We start from the raw sequence: 19,273 nt of genomic DNA on the forward strand, positions 1-19,273 counted from the left end.
GCTGCCTTGATCGAAGGCCGCGGTGGAAGATGGGGAGGCGAGAGGAAACTGATGCCAGGCATTTAGTCCCTGGTTCCTGCCCAGTGGCCAGGTCACTGTGACTTTTCTCTAACCAAGGGCTAGGCTCCAGTTAGAAAGCCCTCTCCTGTCCCCCTCTGGGCTCTAGGAATGGCGCTCTCTACTTTCCCCCTTGAGGGTAAGTGCAGTCATGGCTCTTCCACTTTACCTGCCCTGGGAGCCCATACTATTTCCATTGGTTTCCTTAAACCATTGTTTCGTAAATAGTTTCTTGAAAACTCTCCTCAGACTGTTTGAGTGTGCTATCCATTCTGTGCCAAGATCACCCTTCCCTTTTCCTTCTTGACTATTCCCAGCTGGTTAAAATGTGCGTTATTCAGCCCATTATTTAAAGTAGACTCTCAGCCCTGGCTCATGTGGCTCAGTGGATTGAGGGCTGGCCTGCGAACCAAGGGGTCGCTGGTTCGATTCCTAGTCGGTGCACATGCTTGGGTTGTGGGCTGGGTCCCTGGGAGAGGACATGTGAGAGTTGACCACACATTGATGTTTCTCTCTCTCTTTCCCCTCCCCTCTGTCTAAAAATAAATAAAATATTTTAAAAAATAAAGTAGACTTTCACAAAGAGGCATCATCACATGTATTAATAATTCCTTGAAGAATTTTGGGAGTTTATAAACTGTGATCTGCTTACTGTCTTCCTTTTACTGATTTGTAAATGATGGATTTCACAAAACTTTCCCTGAAGCTCTTAAATTCACTCAGTGATTTGAACAAAAAAAAAATTACCTTTTTTTCTTCCTGAATCAAAGGAAGTGAAGGAAATTTAAAACCTGCCATAAGCTTCCCCAATGGAATTGCTCTACGATGAAGGGGAAACATCTAAGGTCAATTTAAATTTCTTCTCTGAAAATTGCCAGAGTCTGGCCTGCAGAATTGGACCTGCAATTTCCCAGGTGACTCTGGGGAGCAGATAAGGCCCTAGAACTTAAGAAAAATGAGTTTATCTTCCAGAGACACTGTAGCTAGACAGGTCTGGACCTGCCGAGAAATGAGAGGTGAATAGATTAGAGTTCTCACAGGGGACCCAGTATTAATGTCCAACTGCCAAAGGCATCTTTCATATCTTATTACTAGATGACCACATAATTCCTTAGCCAAACTACAATATATATACATATACATGTGTGTGCATGCGCATGTGTGTGTATATATATGAAAGAGTGTGGCCCTGGCTGGCGTAGCTCAGTGGACTGAGCGCGGGCCTGTGAACCAGACGATCGCGGTTCGATTCCCAGTCAGGGCACATGCCTGGGTTGCAGGCCAGTTCCCAGCAAGGGACTCACGAGAGGCAACCATCCATTGATACTTCTCTCCTTCTCTCCTTCTCTCCTTTCTTTCCCCTCTAAAGATAAATGAATAAAATCTTTTAAAAAAAGAGAAAGAGTGTGGAACACTCTGTGGCACAGACTCAGACTTGGGTTGTACCTGGCCACTAACTGAGAGGTAACTTGGGCAATAAACAGAGGAACGTCTTCCTTGGAGCGCCTGCTGGGTGCGAAAGCCTCCAGAACATACCTGCTTCCTGCTGCACTGTATGCTGCGCCCGTCCCCACCCAGGGGGAGGGGGCGGGGGAGGAGGGGGGACAGGTTCATTGAACTACTTTTTTTTTTTTTTCTTCCTCACAAGAGCCACTGAAGAGATGAAGTAGTGGAGGCTGGGGTGTATTAGGGACTTGTCCAAGATAAGCTGATGGCAGAGGCAGGCTTCAAATAGGGCGTGTTGGCTTTCGGAGCCAGTCCTTGTTCCTTACACGGACTCATGCCTGCAGCGCATGGTGTTCGAGGTGAAGTGGGGGGGGGGGGACAACGCTTTACCAGGCATGCTCTCTTCTTTTGACCTTTTCTGGGGGAAAGCTTTAAAAAAAAAGCAAGCAGGTGGAGACTTGTGGATTGAGCAGAAGGAAATCCAGCAGACAGACGGCCTTCCCAGAGAAAGTTCAACCAATGAAACTTCAGGTTTCTGGGTGGGTGATGCCCTGAAATTCTGTCTTGGGTTATTCAAGATAAATACACCCACCAGTGCATGAGGATATGCATTGCTGTTTAAATGCACACAGGTGAGCACCATTATATAGCGCTTTGTTATTGTCTTGGTCGGCATATGTCACAGTACAGGGCACCATCCCTGAGAGACAATAGAGCCACGTGTGTTCCTAATGTTCCCTGCAGCTGCGGGTGGCCCTCCTAGCTCCATGAATGCTATAGAATCTTCTTTACTTCTGTCTCTGAAGGTCCAAGTAAGATATACCTCTTTGTCATTCCCCTAATTCCTAATCTTTCTTCCCTTTCTCAAATCAGCTGACCTGGAAATGGGACCAAGTTTGTTATATGACTATAGTTATATGACTATAACCTGATGGTTATGTGGAAACTGAGGCTCAGAATGGCCAAGTAGCGTGCTCAGTATCCCATAGCTGGTAGGGTTCAAACCTAGAACTAGCTGCAAAGCCCATGCTTTCTACCATTAGACCATATTGCCCAGGTTATTCAATGCCTAGGATGGGGTGAAAGTAAGTTTACAGTTGTTCATAGGGAAATGTATATGACAATTAATAAATAACAGTATAAGAATAAATTCTGTGTATTGCACACTCACACCTGTACACCTACTTCTGCTTCAGCCTCTCGTCATGCCTCAGGATGCTGCACAAGGAAACCAGAGTCACGGTACCAAAAAGCTGGGAGGGCTCTTGAGGTTGATTACATCCAAATACCTCATTGTACATATGGCTGGAGGTGGGCGGGATGTGAGAGCATGAACATGGACAGCATGGGGTGATTGCAGGGGGAAGGAAGGGATAAAGGGGATAAAGGGTTGTGGGAAAAATGTAATAAAAATGTTTTTAAAAAAGGTGAGAGAGGAGGTAACTTTCCCATCCACAGACAGGTGCAGAAGTAATTGGTTGCCTGTTCAGCATCCACTCTCCTGTCTTCTTCCTAAGAGGGTCCTGCTTTTGTTTAGGTCTTCACCCTCCTCTGGGTGAGCATGTGTTTCACGGGAAGCTGCCCCGTCACCAAGCACAAGGGGTGAGTCGCGGTTGGTCTAAGTCACCACGGGGATCCCATTATTCTCACTCTTGGTTGCCTTAGACATGAGCAGATCACATAATTTTGGCCAATCAAATATGAAGAAGTTTACTGGAGGGGTTCTGGAAAGGTTTCCTTACTTCTAAAAAAAAGCTAGAGGAAGACACCTGAAGATATCTACGAACCCCAGGAAATGATGGAGGGAGAGGCAGTATTCATACTCCTGGTACTAACTATTTACTCTGCCAGTGTTCTCACTAGATGTGTCCACAAATGATCTTCGATGCTCAGAACAAAATGGCAAGGCAGGTTTTATACTCATTCACAGAAGGGGAAACTGAGACTCAAGAGTCATTCAGCTAGTAATTTAGTACAGCAAGGATGCAAGTCCCCAAACACAAGGTTTCAAATTTATCATGCTTTGTGTTCTGTATTTTCACATCTGACGAAATAGTGGTTGTGTTAGTCAGTCTCCAAAAGTGTGTTCCCCTCTGTGTCCTCAACTGGGGTCAGGATCTGAGTTTGCAGGGATCTGGGCCTCAAGAAGTTTGCCCTGGGAGTCACATGGTCCCTTTAGCTGACATCTCAGTCTGCTGGTCCTCTGAAATGGCAACAGCCTAGAGGTGTGCCTGCGGTCAGGGAGGTGCAAATCTTTCTAGGTTGCTGGCTTTGAGGACATGACTGGGAGTCTCCTTTTGTCTGTCTGATGTCTGTCTTGCTGTCAACGTTTGTTTGGAGATTCTGAGTTGAGTTAACCATCCATCATAACAAATGGGAGAAAGTACAAAGTGAGAGTTGCTTTGCAAAATTTCAGCAGTTGGTTTGTTTGCTTTCTTGGATGAATTAATTTAGCTGACTGGTGTGAACCCAGGAGTATTTCTTTTAGGAAAAGCCATGCATATAAGTCCCTTCCGACAAAGATATAAAACGCCTGCTTTACCAAGGTTGTAGTAAGAACAATGGCTTAATGTCGCTAGTGCAGTTTCTGTCATGTGGTAAGAAACAGAACATGCCAGTTCTCTAATTCCTCCTTGCTTCCTTCAAACTTTGCTCCATGATCATCTTGATGAGGCCTTCCACGACTGTTGTCATCACCCTTTATCCTCCATCTCATCTTGAAAATACTACTTAATTTACTCGTGTAGTGTGTCTATTGTGTATTATCTCCTCCTGCTACAATGCAAACTCCCCAAAGGCAGAGACTTTTGTCTCTTTTGTTCAATAACAGACACAGTGGAACCTCAGTTCTCGAACTGAATTCTTTCTGGAAAACTGTTTGAAAAGCGATTTGTTCAAAAACTGAATCTCCTCTGTCACCTGAGAGACATGGGACTGATCATACAGGTATCATCACCAAAGGCCTGTTAGGTAGAAAATCAAGACTCTGAAGTTTGTTGGATAACCGAGACAGTTTTTCATGAACTACTTAGTTGAGAATCAAATTGTTTGAGAACCAAGATGTTTGGGAACAGAGGTTCTGTTCCCGGTAGACGACTTCTCTGGAGTGCCACGGGAGTTTCTCCACCAGCCACGTTGGCAGCAGGGGGAGGTTCTTACACTGAGCCCCTGAGAGTCTAGCAGGATAACTGGAGAGAGGAAAAAGCCCTTCTCCCCACTTCTGGTACCAGATTGAAGGGGGTACCAGGGGAAGGCAGGCACATGCCCCGCAGAAGTCAAAAAGGCCCAGGGGAGATGCTGGACTGAAGAGGGTGTCTGTCTAGCCTGGGGAGAGGGATTGGTTGAGAGACGGACCCACCCAAAGCATATGAAAGTTTGGGACGTTGACTGGTCATTTTGAGAAAGCATCTGGTCCATCCCACACCCAAGCAAACACAGTCCCAGGGGAATAAAAACGGGGTGGCTCTCTCTTGCTCGTGGCATGCTGGCTCCTGACCTGCACTTGCAAGGCAAACAAACTCTCCTGTTCTCTCCACGGGTCATGTGGAGAGAGGAGGCCCATGTTCTCCAGGAGGGAATCTCTCTCTCTCTCTCTCTGTCTCTCCCTCGCTGACCTGCTGATGCATTTGCCAGTGTGTGCCTGTGCTCTCTCCCAGAGGAACAGGACCTTGCAGCCCTAGCAGCTGCATGGCCCAGGACTGGGCTTCAAACACAGGCTCCAGGAAGGAACCGGAAATGGGCAACAGCTGGGAACAAGCCACACTACCTGGATGGGGAATCCAGACTCCTTAGCAGCCACCTGTGGGCTTCAAAGAACTTACTTTAAATTGGAGCAGGAACTCTGAACCCTGGCTTTTGGTCTTGCTGAGGAGTTGGGCTTTGAGACAAGAGTCTGCCATTCTCCCAGATCATGCAGGACCTGAATAAAACATCTTTTCTTTTACACCAGCATCTGCTTCATGAGTTTGGCTTTTGTGGTGAGAGGCAGCTGACCCTCCATTTTCTTTGTGTGTTTGTTTTGTTTGGCAACAGTGTGACTGTACAAAGTGTTTAGACCAGTGTCTGGCACCATACCGAGTGCTTGATAAATACCATTGGACATGACAAACCCGTTCTTATAGGTGGTCTAAGTTCTCTGAAGTGGGTTGGGTAGGTCACAAAGAAGCAGAGGATCTGCATTACCTGTGTAGTGCCTCCCAGAAGGCTTTCGCTGAATCACATCTAACATCATGCTCACAGCTTCTAGGAATCCTCAATACAAGAATTAGCTAGAGGAATATTTTTGCATTGTGCAAACATTGCCAATTCTGTTATTCAGTATCATTTTTCAAAAAAGAATTATTTTAGAATTTAGTACTAAAACCAGACTAATTTCCATCTTTTTTTCTAATTAAAAATCTTTCCAAACCATCTTATAGTCTATTTTTTTTTGTCATGGCTGCCCAGAACATTGGAAGTCAATTCAATTCTCAGAGCATTGACTGGCTTGCTTCAGTTTCTAGTTGTAGTTATTTACTCTTTGATAGGTTTTGATCTTCAATTTAGGCAAAACACACTTAAAATCTGTCTATCTATCCATCTATCTATCTATCTATCATCTATCTGTATGAGGTTTATAGAAGTGCTAAAATGAATTACCACAATCTGGGTGTCTCAAAACAACAGAAATTTTATCTCTCACATTTCAGAAAGTCAAAAGCCTGAAATCGTGGTATCAGCAGAGTGGGTTCCTTGCAAAGACTCTGAGGAAGGATTTGTTGCATGTTTGTCTTTTAGCTCCTGGTTTGGCTTCTGGTGGTGGCTGCCCATCCTTAGCCTTCCTTGGCTTGGAGATACATCTCTCCAGCCTCGGGCTCTGTCTTCACATGGCGCTTCTTCCCTGTGTGCCTCGACACATGGCTTCTTGTAAGGGGACACCAGCCACTGGATTTAGGGCCCTCCCTAATCCAGCCTAGCCTCATTTTGTCTTACATAATTGCCTCCAAAAGGACTGTATTTCCAGAGAAGGGTACATTCTGGAGTTCTGGGTAGACATTACCTTTGGGGGGACGTTATCCAACCCAGTACATGACCAATATCACATGGCTTTATGTTCTTACCTTTTGCTTCCCAGCTACTCAGACATGTTGCTTGGTTTCTCTGGTTCATTTATTCCACAGTTACTTACTGAGTGCCCACTATAGTCTAATGCAGGAGAAATACACTAACAAATAATAATCTGATTAAATATATATTAACAAATAGTAGAGTTTATAAATTATAAGTGCTATAAAATAATGTGAGATACAAGATTTTAAAGGGAGATATGATTCAGCTTGGATCAGGAATAATGGCAGGCTCTGAAGAACGGAGATTTCAGGTGGGAGATTACAATGAGAAGGCATTAGCTGGGGAAGTGTCAAGGGGAAGGGTATTGAAGGAGGAGGAGGAGGCAACAGTGCGCTCAGAGACCCCGAGGCAAGGAAGCCACCTGGGAATCGCTATCTAAAATGACTGTTGTGTCAGGGCTGTCATGGTCCAGGAGAAAGCGGGAGGAGACCAGGCTGAAGAATTAGGCAGGGTCACACCCCACAGGGCACTGTAAACCGTGTTTGGTACTTCAGACTGTTCCCTAATGAACACGGCAGGCCATTGCAGGCTTCTAGGCAGAAGAGTGATCTACCATGTAGAAAACAAATTGAACAAAGGCAGGAACGAAAACAGAGATGCCAGTGAGGAGACTCTAACAGTGGTCCAGGTGAGGGATAACGGCTTGCGCTGAAGTGATGACGGTGGAGATGGCAATAACTGGGCATATTTGAGACAGAGGTTATAGAAAGAAAAGAAAAGATGTGGCTTGTTGATGGATGTAGAAGGTGAGGCATGGGAGACATTAAGGATCCCTGCCAGTTTCTGGAATGAGTAACAGGTACCATTACAAAGACATGAGGCACAAGAAGAAGAGCACATTTAGGAGAGAAGATCAAGGGTACAGTTTTTGACAAGTTAAATGTCAGATGCCTGTAGGATATTCAAGTGGGGATGTCAAACAGGAAACTTGATATGTGGTCCTGGAACTCAGGAGAAGAGGCAGCGTTGAAATTCGTGTTTGGGGATTGTTGGCAAATACAGGCTATTTGAAGCCATTATTGCTGGCTTTAGATTTTCCCTTTCTTCTAAATGTCAGGCTACCTTGTGCTGGTTTATTTGGCTCCTCTTGTAAGTGCCTGAGCTCTTGTGGCTCTTGTTACACCTTTTGGTCGCCTATCTAAACATTGAATTTCTGGCTCACTTTGCAGGTTTCTTTGTAATTACATCATAAAGGCAGAGCATTGCAATAGAAAGAAGTGGGTTCTGATTATTTGTGTGCCTTGGGCAAATCCCTTAGGATCTCTGGGTGTTAGTTTCATGTCTATAAAAGGGAATTGGCTGTTTTCAGGGGTTTTTTTCAAGTCTCTTCTTCACGGTAACGCTATACAAAGCACTAATGTCATCCGCAGTTCTCCCTTACCTCGGTGACAGCAAAGCTTCGCTTGCCACAGGGAACCACCTTGTACCACTTGTCGTGAAGCACATCCATAAACCCGTGGGACTTGTACTGACTGATCAGCTCGGATATATTGGAGGTCAGCAGAGAGTTGGGTGGGAGCCCAATGCCGTATCCTAGGAGAAAACATAATCTCAGATGAGCTTTTCACCTGAGAGGTTCCCAAGAGGTTGCTAACACACTGATGTGATTTTGCCACCCGGCCTGGTAATAAGGGTGTGGTGAACTGCCACCATCTGGCCTTCAAAGGACTCAGAGATACCCAAGGTATGCTTACTTTAGGTCTGCTGTCTCTCTGAGTAGCTGAGATGAGTCTGGAAAGGAGAGGAATAGTCTGGGCACAGTGTGCAGGTCGTACATTGTTTTCCACTGGCTCCTGTGCCTCCTTTCAACATATTTCTTAGCAGCCGTCTTTGAGGTCACTGCCAGGGCTAGGATTCCCTACCCATCCCACCTAGGACCCTTCCTCTAGGCCTTAAGTGCACATAAGCAGGTTATAATCTGCTTTGGCTTGTGACATACTCTCATCACTGGTCATGCAGGGCCCTGTTTACTTTTATTTTATTTATTTTTAAATAATATGACCATGTAAACATACACTATAGTATGAGAACTAAAGTACCAGTAAAATTTATAGTAACAAACTTCAATATTATTAAAACTCTCTATATTATTAAAACAAACTATCTATATTATTAAAAAACAAATCTGGTAATACCAAGTGTTGGGGAAGATACAGATCAATAAGATGGCTTACCTATTGCTTATGGTCACACAAATTGATATAAACACTTTGGAAAACCATTTGCTGTTTCAACTATACATTGCTTTTTGTATAGTTGAACACTTATGTACTCTAAACCAGTCATTTTTAGTATATTCCCAAAGAACTCTCCCACCAGCACCCCAGGAGATAGGCATGAGGATGTTCTTAGAGTCACCTTCCACAGCAGCAAACACTGGGAACAACTCAAAAATGTTTTTTTGACAAGAGAACAGGTAAATAAATTATGGAATCTTTACAAAACTGGACTATTATATGGTGTGAAACACATGAACTAGAACTACACGGTATAACACAGAAGACTCTTAGCCATCAGACATGGAGTGAAAAAGATCAGTCCCAGAAGATTACAGCACGGATCCATTGTGTACATGTGAACGCACTCAAAACAAAACAATATATCTTTAGGAATTCATATGAAAGTGATTGAAATACGTTTAGAAAGAAATCAAGGAAATGATAAACCAGGAGTCCAGGATAATAGTTACTGGAGGGAAGGGAATCAGGGGAAATGATGAGGGAGGAACAGGAAGGTGGATGTAATTTGTTGTCGGTTTTATTAATCAGCTTGAACCCTCTATCCCCGCTCTGTGTGGCTTTATTTGCTTTCCAAACTGTTAGCGCACTGTTAATCTTTCTGATGAGCCATGTGAAAGAGCTAATTACCTGCATTTTATCTTTAGCTATGGGATAGCAGAGTCAAGAAAAAGATGTTTTGCCTCAAAGTGATTGAGGAAGATAAATTAAAAATATAGTTACTTTCTAAAAGGCTGTCATGAATCCAGAGATGTTTACTGGTGACAGATATGTGTTCCAATTACTGTATCTTATAATTTATCTCCAAGGAAATTAGTTTTTTTTCCTTTTTTATTACAAATACATAAATTACACAAATCCTCCTTTAAAAAAAGATGAGGCCTGAGATGTGTACATAAAAGACATAAATAATGCAGAAAAATACTTGAGTTTTAAAGAGCTGTATGTTTTCTTTTCCCTGATAATTTTGTTTGTCCCTTAACAATGGCACATCAAGGAATTGATGACAAATGTCAAGAGCGTGCTTAGAATTTTCTATACAAAAAGATATTTTGAGGGCCTGTTTTGTGCCTATTAGTTTCGGATTGAAAGGCAAGGCTGACAATAGAAGGCTTTACCTGGGCAGCCTGTTCTTCTGCTGTTATCACTAAATAACTTTTTTTTTTCGTAATGAGTATAAGAAAGTAAGCGGTTTTCTTTAGAAACATTTCTTATAATGTATGCTATTAACAGTTCCATTGCACACACATTTATTCAGTACTTCTGTACATGCCAGACACAGCTTAGGCATGTGTTTGATAATATTCACTAACTGATTTATTCACGCATTCATTCACTCATTCATGAACTCAACAAATATACTGAGTGAACAGGCACCGTGTTGAGTGGTTGGGATTTAGCAGGGAACAAGGCAGGTGTAGTCCCTGCTGTTATGGTGTGTATCTGTCTCTCGTAGGGAGACATATTAAAAAATGCACTAAATAATGATGATTTCATTACAAAGGAGGTAAGTGCCACGAGGAGGAAGAACTGGGGCGTATAAAAACATACAGTAGGAGGATTTGAAACTCTGGTGGGATGTGGGTTTATGGTCAAGATAATTAGGCCAAACCCTAATTATCGTGTGGCTCAGTGGATTGCGTGCCGACCAGTGAACCAAAGGGTGCCTGGTTCAATTCCCAGCCAGGGCATGTGCCTGGGTTGTGGGTCAGGTCCCTGGTAGGGGGAGTGCAAGAGGCAAGCACACATTGATGTTTCTCTCCCTCTTTTTCTCCTTCCCTTCTCCTCTCTCTAAAAATAAATAAAATCTTAAAAAAAGATAATTACGCTAGGCTTGCTGAATACTACTATATTTTTACTAATACATTATGAACTATTACATTATAAAAATATAGTCATATTCAGCCCCCGAGGCAATAGTTTTCAATGACAGCAACAACAACAACATCTAATATTTACTGGGGGCTTAAAATATACCAAGTCCTACTCTATAATAAAGTTTTTACATACCTTACCCCATTTTGTAGATCATGTACTAAATGAAGATTGTGTTTTTGAGTGTGGCATATGGTTCAGTTAAATCACTCTGGGATTCTAATAATAGGAACCACAACATACTGAGCCCTACTGTGTGCCAGACACCATTCCACACGTGTTTAACTTCTTTGTAAACCCATGCAGAATATGTATTACTGAGTATTAAAGACTGGATAAATAAATTACCCAAGGCCACACAGCTCATAGTTGTGAGCAAAGCTAGCTTCTGAGAGCAGGTCTGTTTGAATCCCAAACCGGTGCTCTGCCCACTGTATCTGGTAGAGCATGTGACCAGGTCAGGGGAACACCTGACTTACTTCTGTCCCTCCAATGCTGGCCATATCGCTACGTCATACTGATGTAATCCCTCCAAATGAGGCAGCTCAGTAAAAAACTAGTTACCTAAGCTAGTGGTTTGTTTTCAATAGCAGGCAAAAATCTATATTATCAAGAGCAGATTTTCATTTACAAACTTTTCATTAAGTTGTGTAAATACAGTGTAAGTATAGCCCTAATTGGTATATACGTGTGTGTGTATATGCAGGTTTATCATATATACATATGCGAGGAGATTAACTAGCAAGGATGCTCCCTAACTATTATTCCTCCTAAAACTCCTCTTAAATGATTCCAACCCACATTAGTGTAATAATGACAGTATTGTTTTGCCTGATAAGCATTTGTTGCACCCTTATGCACCTAGTCATTAATTCTACAAACATGTACTGACTGCTCACTCTGTACCAGGCACTCTGCCAAGTCAGTGGAGGTTGCCAAGTGAAATCAGACCCTGAGTGTGTCCACCAGGAGCGCCTCGTCACATGGGGAGGTGAGGCACACATGTAACTGCACCACCTGGAGGGCAGTTACAGGACTTTTCTTGGGAAAAAAGATAGGTGAGGTGTAAATTCAACAAAGGTAAAATTTAATGACTAGGATGCAATAGGAGGATGGATAAAACTCTGTAGAGTTCAGAGGGATGACAGATTGCTACCAGAGGAGAGGATGAGAGAAGACATTTTGGATTGATTCTTATAATGGTATTTTGGGTGGATGAGACAAAAATATATGATAAGAAATTTTAGAAATCTAAAATTAACACTTATAATAAATCTACAGATTCTAAGAATAGAAATTTGGCACTACAACAAAAGTATAAAAATTGCTCCAGAGGAAAAGCTATGTTGAAGTTGCAGAGACATTTATAAAAAATTGCTACATAGGAAATAATAAATATTAAATCACTCCACTCCATCATGTCAAGGTTCAGTTGCAATTGACTGCTGAAAATATATTACTGTCCTTTTTAACTTTCTATTTTAATGCATATATTGAGCATTGACATTTTAATGATTTTTAGTATTAATAATAATTATTAGCTAATTAAAGCAAACTATGCATGTGAAATAAGGGGAGAAATAGGAAAAACGTTATGTGGCAACGAGAAGAGGTATTTGTTAAAAGACACAAAATTCTATTTTACTCAGAAACATAAAATAGTAAAACCTTGCCCTGGCTGGGTGGCTCAGTTGGTTGGAGCATCAGGCTGTCTACCGAAGGTTGCAGGTTCGATTCCCAGTTAGGTTATATGCCTAGGCTGTGGGTTTGATCCCTGTGTGGGGTGCTTAGAGTAGGCAATCAATTAATGTTTCTCATTCACATTGATCTTCATCTCTCTCTCTCTCTCTTAGTCAATAAACACATACTTGGGTGAGGGTTAAAAAGAAAGTGAAAGCCTTGAAGGTTTTATTCTATCCTTGTTCTATCAGTTGCTTTTCAAATTTGATTGTGTCCATTGTTCAAAGAAATTTTTGTTTTCAAATTGCTGACTCAACGTAGCAGCCTGAGTTGCTTTGATTATCATTAGAAATGTGGCTTTGCAATAAAGACGAGGTTGACTATTTTGTGGTTGATGGATGAAACAATGGAATCCTTCAACTCTACAGATGAAGGCATCAGGCACCCTGGAAATTGGATATGGCTTAATAGCCCAAGAGAACAATTTTTACAACAGAATAGAATCCCGATCTTTTCCCCATGGATAAATCAGCTTTATTCAACTGAGAGCTGTGAAAATATGTTTTGGCTAAGAAACGTATAGTTAAAAATCCATAGACTAAGAGAACTTCCTCAAATGTGGTAGGAAAAGAGATATTTTGAAAATAAGATCTCAGCATCAAAAAAGGCTCCAGGAAGAAAGACTAATTCTGCTTTATGGTCTATCCTTGGAATATCATATTTAGCTACTCCGGGGCAGTGGCTGAGAACATGTTGAAGTAGCCCCAGCTATAAGGATGCAGTAAAAATGGGTTTCCTTTAGCCCCAGCACAACAAAGTGGAGAGAGAAGTGTATGGGAGAAGCTGAGATATATGAAGGCTATCTATCCTGGGATAATTTTATAGTGAATTGATCTCAATCTATTAATTCAGTATACTTAATACTAATTTGGGGGGCACTTCCTGTGCACTTGTATGTGCTTTACATGTATTATTTTACCTAACCTTTACAACAACTCTCATAGATACATGAGTGCAGGCAAGGAACCTGAAGAACAGGTTAAAGGACTTGCCCAATGACACACAATTACTAATAGCAACTCTGTTCTAACCCAAGCACTCCAACTTCGAAGGTGGGCCTCCAGGCGCTGTATTAAATAATTAGTGGGAAGCGTACAAAAGAACAAACTCAAAACAGGCAGAGGTCTGTGGCAGAAAGGTCACAAATCATTACTGTGCAGTTCCATTCCTTTTTTCTCATTTGACCTTTACTGTCAGCTAACTCCAATGCATAAATTTGGGACATGTATTCATTTATCTCAACACTCTCATTTTTCCCTCCAGAGCATGCAATACATCTTTGTGTCCATGGTGCATATAGTACTTAATATGACCAAAGGTTTTCCATATGCTCTTAAATTCTTAACATTTTGGTTTGCTGTGCTAAGTGCTATCTACAGTGAATGTGCAGTGAGTGTGAAGGAATCAGTGCACTCTGTTTTCCCTCCTAATTCCCAAAGTCCTTTAAGCACTGGGAAACATATATGCAGACCATCTGATGGTTTTGATGACTGCATTGGTGAGAGAATTAAGTACCTACGTCAAATCTAATCTAACGAGTTATGTAATGGGAAATACATCATTTATCACATAACTGTTATACGCCTAGACTTTTACTAGGTCCTGTGAAAGGAATTGGACATATGAAACAGTTCTATAAATAAGAATTTTTCATAAATTGCTTTAATGATATTTCTGTGCTTACAAGGTCTAATTAATCAATAATAAGGCCCACATTTTCACAAGTTCCAGAAACCTGAATGTTAAAGGAAAGGGTGTAATATTTTAAAAATTTTATAAGGAGAGAAAGATTCCTTAGAAATCTATAGATTAACACGCTCTTTTAAAAAGCAGCAATCAAGACTTTTCCTATTATCTTCATCACATTGTTTATAACTTATAAGTGACCTCCCCTTGTGTTTTACCAAGTTCTCTTTTTAGGGCCTGAACTTGTTGCTGGGGTAGTGATGAATCAAACTTTCTGATTTGCAGCTCACAGAGAATAAATCAGTGATGGTGTTTTCTTATTTTTTTTTTAGAATAAACCAACAATGATGAGAATGTTCTGTTCAAATCTGTACTCTTTCTGCTTTTTCGCAGGGAGAACCCTTCATGGGCCATTTTTGTGCCTATCCTTTTTGGAAACAACGTGGTGTCTGGAGATGAGAATTGCAAGGCACGAACTCTCAGGCGCACAGATGGAAATGTAAACAGGAAGCCAGTGGGAAGTTAATTGTCTGGCATCTGGCACTGAGAGCCGGCAGAAGCAAACAAGCCATCTCCCCTGCCTTCTGACAAGACAGGGCTGCCCCCCCCCCCCCCCCCCCCCCCCCCCCAGCNGGTGCCCCCCCCCCCCCCTCCGAAGACAAAGGTGGAAAGTGGAGTCCCTCATTCTTATGCCTGCAACCAATGATTCATTGTTTAGTAGCTGCTGATGGCCGAAGGGGCCTCAATTACCCAGTGAATCTAGGACAGAAAAAGATATAACATCCCTTGTATATCTCCAGATGCCACGAAAAATGGAATTTTCCATTGTTACATCAAAATGGGGTTATATAATGAATGTTCTTTGGTTTTCAAGCTTATTTCTTTTTGTGACTTTACTACCTCAGCCTGTAGTCTTAAAACCACTACTACTTAATCTCTCTCTTCCTGAATTCTATCCCTGGTTCAGGTAGAGGTCACTTTGCCTGGAGAAGAAATTGATTTCTCTTAGGAGACAGCATGAAGAAATAGCATCAGCTATTATATTGTCATTCATCACAGAGGCAAAGACTTAAGTACGAAATTTGCTGATGTGTTTAGAGACCAGCTGTGGTTGGGAAATTGGACACAAATCGTCTTGCTACACTAGCTAACATACAGGAAAGTATGGTTTTATGGAAACAGGACTTTGGCACCCCCGTGGGATTGTTTCACGTCAAGTGTTGGCTGACAAGTAAACGTCACTGTTTGGAGAGCTGGCATACTTGTCAGAGACGGGAAGCTGGGTATTGGGAGGCAGAAAATTTGCTGGTTCAGACTACCAGCTGTCTACATCAACTGTTGTCCAGGGTGAAAGGAGCTACTGATCAAGCAATTGCTCTCCGATCCTGAAGTTTGATTGATTGGTTGATCAAGTCGGAAGCAAAAGTTTGCTGCCAGTGGGGAGAAAGGCAAACCTAAAGTCCCAAACCAGTTTTGTTTAGGATGCTTAGAAGTGACTAAGCTATAGAACTAGATTTTTTATACTTACTTTCCAACTAGTGGAAATACATTTATTAAGAGCCATGGATTTGGATTGTAATTCCAGTATTATCATGTAATTGCATGAATATGAAAAAGTGATGTGATGTCCCTAGGCTTCCTTGTGTTTATTTTATTTTTTTTAATTTTTATTTTTATTTAATTCTTCTTCAAGTACAGTTTTCTGTCTTATATTCCCAGTCCTGCCCCCCCCCAGTGCTCCCCACCTCCCTCCCATTTTCACCCCCCACCTTAGTTATTGTCCATGTGTCCTTTATACTTGTGCATGTGAGTCCATCCCCTTTTCCCCTGTGATTCTCTCCCCTCTGCCCTCTGGACCCTGTCAGCCTGTTCCGTATTGAGCTTCCTTGTGTTTAAAGTGAGCAAATTAGATTAGATCAAAATTGGGGCCTTTCCAGTTGTAAAATGCAATTGTTCTAGCTTGTGCATTTTTGCCTCAGATTCATTACAGGATTTGGCCATTAGAAAATATAGATTAATTTAAAACTGGACTCCCCATTTATTACACTATACTACTATTCCCAGACATCTGAAGCAACACCATTTGGGTAACAATATTTTTGTTGTCTTTTTCCCCTAACAGCTGGGTAAATAAATGTTTGTGGAGTAGGTGAAAAATAAATTCCTAACTTCAGCAACTTAATAGCGAAGTGCTTATGTGTTGAGAATGAAAACAACGGAAGATGAATAGCATTTTGCCTCTGACTTTGGCATTCGTGACTTGCTAGGTTGGCAAAGTGAGCACATCCTGAGTCTAAGTGAATGAAGAGTGACTGATTAATACCTTCCATGGCGAATGGCTTCCCCACGGTAAGAAGTTTGCAGTCAGCATCTATTGACACTTCATAATCCAGAAGGGCTTTGTCCATGATGAAGGCATCTAGTTTCCCTGGATCATTCCTATATTTAAGACCAAGAGAAGAAAAAGCAAAAAAAAACGGATTCATCAGTGGCCAGTGCTAAGGGTGACAGCAGGCTTTGTTTCGGGGACAGAAACCTGCACACTCAGGGCAGCACACGCTAGCTGCTGACTTGTGGACATCTCACCGACCTGTAGAGAGCAGACCAGGAGACCAGCGCTGTTCTAGGAGAGCATGACCTCTTTCCAGTGGGTTTGCCTACCAGTTCCTTCATTCCGACTAAATCCAACAACAAAGCCAGGGAGACTCTGAATGGAATGGGAAGGTTCATTTCTCTGACATTAACCAAAGGACCTTGGTTGTGGTGCTAGGCATTGTATTTATTATTTTCCACACATTATGACTTGGAATGACCATGTGGTAGGTTGTAGTATCCCATTTTCATAGATGAAGCGATGGAGGCTCAGAGACTTGAAGTAACTTAATCCAAGTTACATAGCTAGTTAAGTGTTGGAGTTAGGTGGGCTCATGCATCAGCTTTTGGAGATTCTTTCTTATTTCTTTTTGTCATGGTCACTACCATGTTCTTCAGAGACCAGGCATTATTTCAGATTTAGGAGTATATGTGAGAAAATGCAAATAAGAGAGCTAGTACTTTTGGGGGAAAGGGAGTTAAGGTCTCTTCCAAGTCCATAGGCAAGCATCCAATAAATCCAAGGGGAAACATCTGTCATAGGTCTTAGTAATCTGTTTTATTAACTTACCTCCATAGCTTCACGTCTCACTCCCATCTCAGGAGGAAGTTCTGGTAAGACTCATTTAAGGAGTTGTCCCTGGACTATATCAGTGAATTGGTTGTGGGCTAGGCTTAACATGCCAACAGATGCCTTATACGCCCTTCATGAGTTCTCCCCATTTTTTGGACGCAGGCACAGAGGCAGCCCAGAGGACAACTATGCCTAGGTGCCAGCTGAGCTACCATGTACAAAGCGGGACTAGGAAGGAGGAATTTCAAAGAGAGTCGTTTAAGGTATATGTAATTACTGTGGTTTTCAGTCACCTCAAATCCTTTTTTTGGATGGTTGCAGGACATACATCCATTTAAAAAAGACTTTCTGACCCTCAGGGTTATCCAGACGGCTTGTCAAAGAAGACATCCCTTCTCCATCCTACCTGGGCTCAGTCATTCCTCACTTAGAGCCAACCAGTGAGGCTGTTGGAATTCAATATAGAGGAGGATATAGCCAGGGCCCATCAAAATCTAAAAGAGAAAGACACCTCTAGACACCTCTATGACTCATCATGGGGCAGGATGTATATGGGGCAAAGACATGGATGACTTTGTCTGGGGTGCACATGAACCCATTTTAAGTAGGTCAAGTTCTTTTCTTGGTGCCAGTGAACATTGCTTCCTTCTTCACATTCAGGAAGTTAAATGGCCAATTTATAACACATCCTCCTTTCCATGCAGTATTGGATTTAAGTTACACTGAGGTCTATGTTTAATTTTAACCAAAACGACAGAACATCTCCTAGTTCCACAGCTGTGGGAAACTTCAGAAAGGGTTGAGGATGTGAATTGTCTCATAGGAGCTGATGATGAGAAACCTTAATAGAATCTTGGCAACAAAATCAAAATTGAACTGAAACATGTTTCCCCAATCAAAGTTTTACTGCTGTAGTAGCAGAATGTACCTTGGGAGCTACATAGCAACAAGTTACCATTTACCAATACTCCGCAAATATTTGTAGCTGCAGTAACAATAGAAAACATTGGGGTTCAGTTTTTCTAACAAGTAATTCCTGAGGTCCATTCTCAGTAGAATCCTTAAATAACTATGCCTGATTTCAGACTGCACAGGGCAGCTCACAGACTCCCCTGGGGCCCTGAGTCACTGGTGAAGATGGGTGAGATCCAGGTATAAATAGCTTCTAGGCAGACGGAGTCATCCTTACAGTTGGCAGAGCCCGCAGTTGTTTCTCCCATTAATGACTTGGGCTCTTTTTGAGAGGCCATCTCATAGTAAATAAAATGCACAACACAGTCATACATAAACATGCTAAAATAAATTAATAATTTAATAGGGATTTTTTTGGGGAAAGCATCATCTCAGAAAGCAGGGCCCTAAGTAAGTAGGACTATAAAACAAAGAAAATTTTGATAGGAGCAGGAAGGGACAGGTTTAATACAGGAATCTTTCATGTACAGAGCACTCCAGGGTTGTGCCCTGTAGGTGAAGGTTTTGGGATATCAGGGGGGTAACAGGAGGGCCGTGGTTGCTTGGAGTGGTGGTTAAGAGCTTAGGCAGTGGCTAGGTCAAAAGTGGAGAGAGGGGCTCAGAGATAAGAAGGGAGAGGGCATTTATGGTAAGCTCTGCCTGTATTCCAATTCCACCTCAATTAGTGAATCATCTAGGAAGCATGTTAAAATGCAGATTGTGGGATGAGTCCTGCGGTTCTGCATTTCTCACATCTCAGGTGCTAACAGGAACATGGATGTTGCTGGGACATGGACTATTCTTTGGATATCTAGGACCTACTTTTCTGTTATGGTTCCTAGACCAGTCTACAGCAATGGTTGGATTCTAGAGATCTCATTCTAGTCCTGAGTCTCTACCCACTAGCTGTCTCATCATGAACAAGTTGCTTCTTCAAGGCTTCAACTTTTTCATCTGCACCTGCTTTTCTAACTATTTCTTCTCTCCAGGCTAGAGTGGGGTCAAC

General features: G+C 42.1%; 1 protein-coding gene across 1 annotated transcript in view; it reads right to left on the reverse strand.

Moving 5' to 3' along the window:
* GRIN3A (glutamate ionotropic receptor NMDA type subunit 3A) overlaps nt 1–19,273 on the reverse strand; it is a 161,050-nt gene that overhangs the window by 33,459 nt on the left and 108,318 nt on the right. Inside the window, exons 5-6 of the mRNA XM_037035963.1 lie at nt 16,474–16,589; nt 7,994–8,145 (exon numbers count right to left, since the gene is read on the reverse strand). Of these exons, the coding sequence (XP_036891858.1) occupies nt 7,994–8,145; nt 16,474–16,589 (268 nt within the window). The remainder of the gene's footprint in view (nt 1–7,993; nt 8,146–16,473; nt 16,590–19,273) is intronic.

The sequence above is a fragment of the Sturnira hondurensis genome, unplaced genomic scaffold, assembly GCF_014824575.4.
Source record: "Sturnira hondurensis isolate 20B ecotype Veracruz unplaced genomic scaffold, ASM1482457v3 Scaffold0022566, whole genome shotgun sequence".
Lineage (NCBI taxonomy): Eukaryota > Metazoa > Chordata > Mammalia > Chiroptera > Phyllostomidae > Sturnira > Sturnira hondurensis.